The sequence below is a fragment of the Rhinopithecus bieti genome, unplaced genomic scaffold, assembly GCF_001698545.2.
Source record: "Rhinopithecus bieti isolate Rb0 unplaced genomic scaffold, ASM169854v2 scaffold_51154, whole genome shotgun sequence".
Classification (NCBI taxonomy): Eukaryota; Metazoa; Chordata; class Mammalia; order Primates; family Cercopithecidae; genus Rhinopithecus; species Rhinopithecus bieti.
Window position 1 is genome coordinate 299222 of NW_016820246.1, and position 3182 is coordinate 302403.

Here is a 3182-nt window from a genome sequence, read left to right on the forward strand (position 1 = left end):
AAAAAAAAAAAAAAAAAAAAAGAATGAACGAACGAACGAATGAAAGAAAGAAATGTAAAAGAAGGTGAAGAGGCAGATAATGAAGAAAAAGAAGAAGATGCAGAGGTGGAAAATAATCCCACATGTAACCTGAAGAACAAACTCCAAAGATGGCAAAGAGAAAGAAGAGGATATGAGGCTCTTCTTTCTCATATGAGGCCGACCCTTGTCGGCCTCCCAAAGTACAGGGATTACAGGCGTGAGTCACTGCACTTGGCCCTTATTTTTCTTTGCTGTCATTATTATTAGCATTCTCATCATCACCAGTTAAGTGTAATAACAACCTTGAGATTATACATGCGTGTAAAAAGTGATGAGTTTCAAACTGTGTGAAGGCTAACTTCTGCAGCAACATTTAGTCTCCACATTCAGGAACTTTAGGAGGAAAAAGAATGGAACTAAGAGCTATTAACTCTTTTTTTAGCCACAGTATAAAGAATCCCGTGTCCCTTTGTGTCATGGCCCTCCTAATGGTTTTGAAGTGACAGTTTATTCATTTTCTAATCTGCTTAGACATCCTATGCAACCCATAACGTCTTTGGTTTTCTCTTAATTTCTTAAATTGGTTTATAAGCTGATTGAAGGTGGAAGTGGAGTGGAACCTTCTGTGTCAGGAAGAAAAGTAATATATGCTTATTATTACAAACTGTACCCCTTCCTATTCTAATCCTGTTCTCCAGTGGTAAACACAATTCATTTTTCTTCTATACCTAAACATTAAAAGCAGAGGACTTTTGGTTTATTTATTTAAAGTAGGATACTTAGTAAATAGTAATCTGCAATGATAGTAATAAATATGTCATTTATCTTTATTCTTCGTAAGGTTATACTGAGGCGATGAGACTAGTAACAGGTTTTTTTCCCCAAGAGTTGCTTTTGTTACTTAATACCGTATTTAATGTTGAAAATACATTCAGACTTGCAATTTGAAGTTCCACGTACTTCTTATGGATTTTCCCTGGTCTTTTTGTCAGGCAGTGAGAACAAGGACTCTGTCTGTAAGATGTTGGTGATGGTCCCTCTGAATTACAGCTGGCAACTCATCAGAGTCTAGAAGAGGGAGACATTAAGCCTCTAGGGTAAAAGAAGATAGATTAGGCAATATATTTATATGTAGAACTCTGAGAATTGGGGTGTCCTGTTGGCATAACTCTTCAGATACACCTTTCTTTTCTTTTCTTTTCTTTTTTTGTGATGGAGTCTTACACTGTCACCAGGCTGGAGCGCAGTGGTGCAGTCTCGGCTCACTGCAAGCTCCGCCTCTTGGGTTCACGCCATTCTTCTGCCTCAGCCTCCCAAGTAGCTGGGACTGCAGGCGCCCGCCACCGCGCCCGGCTAATTTTTTCTTTCGTATTTTTAGTAGAGACGGGGTTTTCACTGTGTTAGCCAGGATGATCTCGGCTTCCTGACCTTGTGATCCACCTGTCTCGGCCTCCCAAAGTGCTGGTATTACAGGCATGAACCACCGTGCTCGGCCCAGATACACCTTTCTACCTTAGGCTGGCTACCTAGGGAAAATTAGAACAGAATATTAGAATATGGTTTGTATTTATAAAAGAATACACATTCAGCATGGGTTTTCTGTCCCAGTCTGCCACACTGATCTTGCTTTTTTTGTTTGTCTAATAGATTTGCTAGATGTTAAGAGTGGGAGGTGCTGTAAGCATAGAAGTATTTCTTGATTTTAGGAAAATATCCCAAATAGTTAAACAAATTATTCTAGTGTCATTAAATACTCCTTTGATTTCTCCTATCCAGTTTTTATATGTACCAGGACAGTTAAGGCCAGATAGGTTTTATCTATGATGCCACCTTTGTTCTGTTGGTAGTGGTTTCTTGGAGTGCTGTGCTGAGAAGGATTTCTGAGGCTGTATCTTGTCTTTGATGACGAATGCTGTGATTGATGAATGATACCAATTATCAGCATGGGAACAGGGCCACACAAGTTACATGTTTGTCATGTCTTGGGGTCTACTTCTGAACTCTCTAGTCTATCCTGTTGGTCTGTCTGTAAAACTTTTGTATTTTTAAGCCACTCACTATAGTCCAGTGATAATATTTGATCATATCATGCTATTTCTGTTTTGCATGAAGTGAAGAAGCTGAAGTCGAGAGAAACTGAGATATTGAAATTTTATTCAAAGAAAATGCAAACCTAGCATCCTAATTTCTTTATGCCCATGTTGGTAAAGGTGATTGAGAAGGAGATAATTCATAAAGAGCTTAGGCGTGTAGATCTCAAAAATTGTCTTTGCATATATTAAGCTTAAGTTTTAGCCCTTCAACTGGATTTATAATTCCAGAGTTATTTCTAAATATAGAAAAATGAAACATAACAGCCTTTACCAATTTGGTGTAAAATCTAAGTTAGATGCACTCTGAAAAATCAACATTTTAGGGAAAAAATTAAATACATGGAAAGCCACTAGAGAAAACTGATGCAAGGTTGGGACAGTAGAAATAATTATGGGAACCTAACAAAGTACCTTGTAAATCAACTAGCTGCTGTTTCAATACATGTCTTATATTTCAGTATGTGGTTCCATTGGTTTACTTAAAACAAGCCGTAATACCGTTGAACAAAGTCTAAATTACTGCTTTAAAATTTATAATGTACATCTTTTTTAAAACTATGTGATTTTCACTGAGTTAGATCGTACAGTTATTTAACACAACAAAGGTACACTTTCTGAAGAAAATAATTGAATTTTCTTATTCAGTGGTGAAGGGAAACTATCTCTTATTTAATTTAGCATGTTTTTTCATCAGATTGTTAGGAAAAAAGCATTGTCTGACAGCAGTGAAGATCGAGATACAAAAGAAGCTCTAAAGGAGTTTGACTTCTTGGTTACATCAGAGGAAGGAGACAATGAATCTAGAAGTGCAGGCGATGGAACAGACTGGGGTAAGGAAGCATACTGGATCCAACCAGAGATGTTAAGTAAATAAAAGAAATTTATATTTTACCAGGAGGGCAACATCTTAACTATAATGTTGAAATATTGAACATTCTGTGAACTTGTTACTACTAGCACCCTTTATCCAGGGTGTTTGTGTGTGTATGTTTAAAGAACATTGTATAACTACCTCATTTAAAAAAAAAAAAAAAATACAGTATAAAATAATTTGAATTACGGCCGGGC

At 36.9% G+C, this 3182-nt stretch overlaps 1 protein-coding gene across 1 annotated transcript in view; it reads left to right on the forward strand.

Annotated features, from left to right (window-relative positions):
* Positions 1-3182, forward strand: part of STRN (striatin) — a 138813-nt gene that overhangs the window by 80117 nt on the left and 55514 nt on the right. Inside the window, exon 8 of the mRNA XM_017859689.1 lies at positions 2809-2980. Within this exon, the coding sequence (XP_017715178.1) occupies positions 2809-2980 (172 nt within the window). The remainder of the gene's footprint in view (positions 1-2808; positions 2981-3182) is intronic.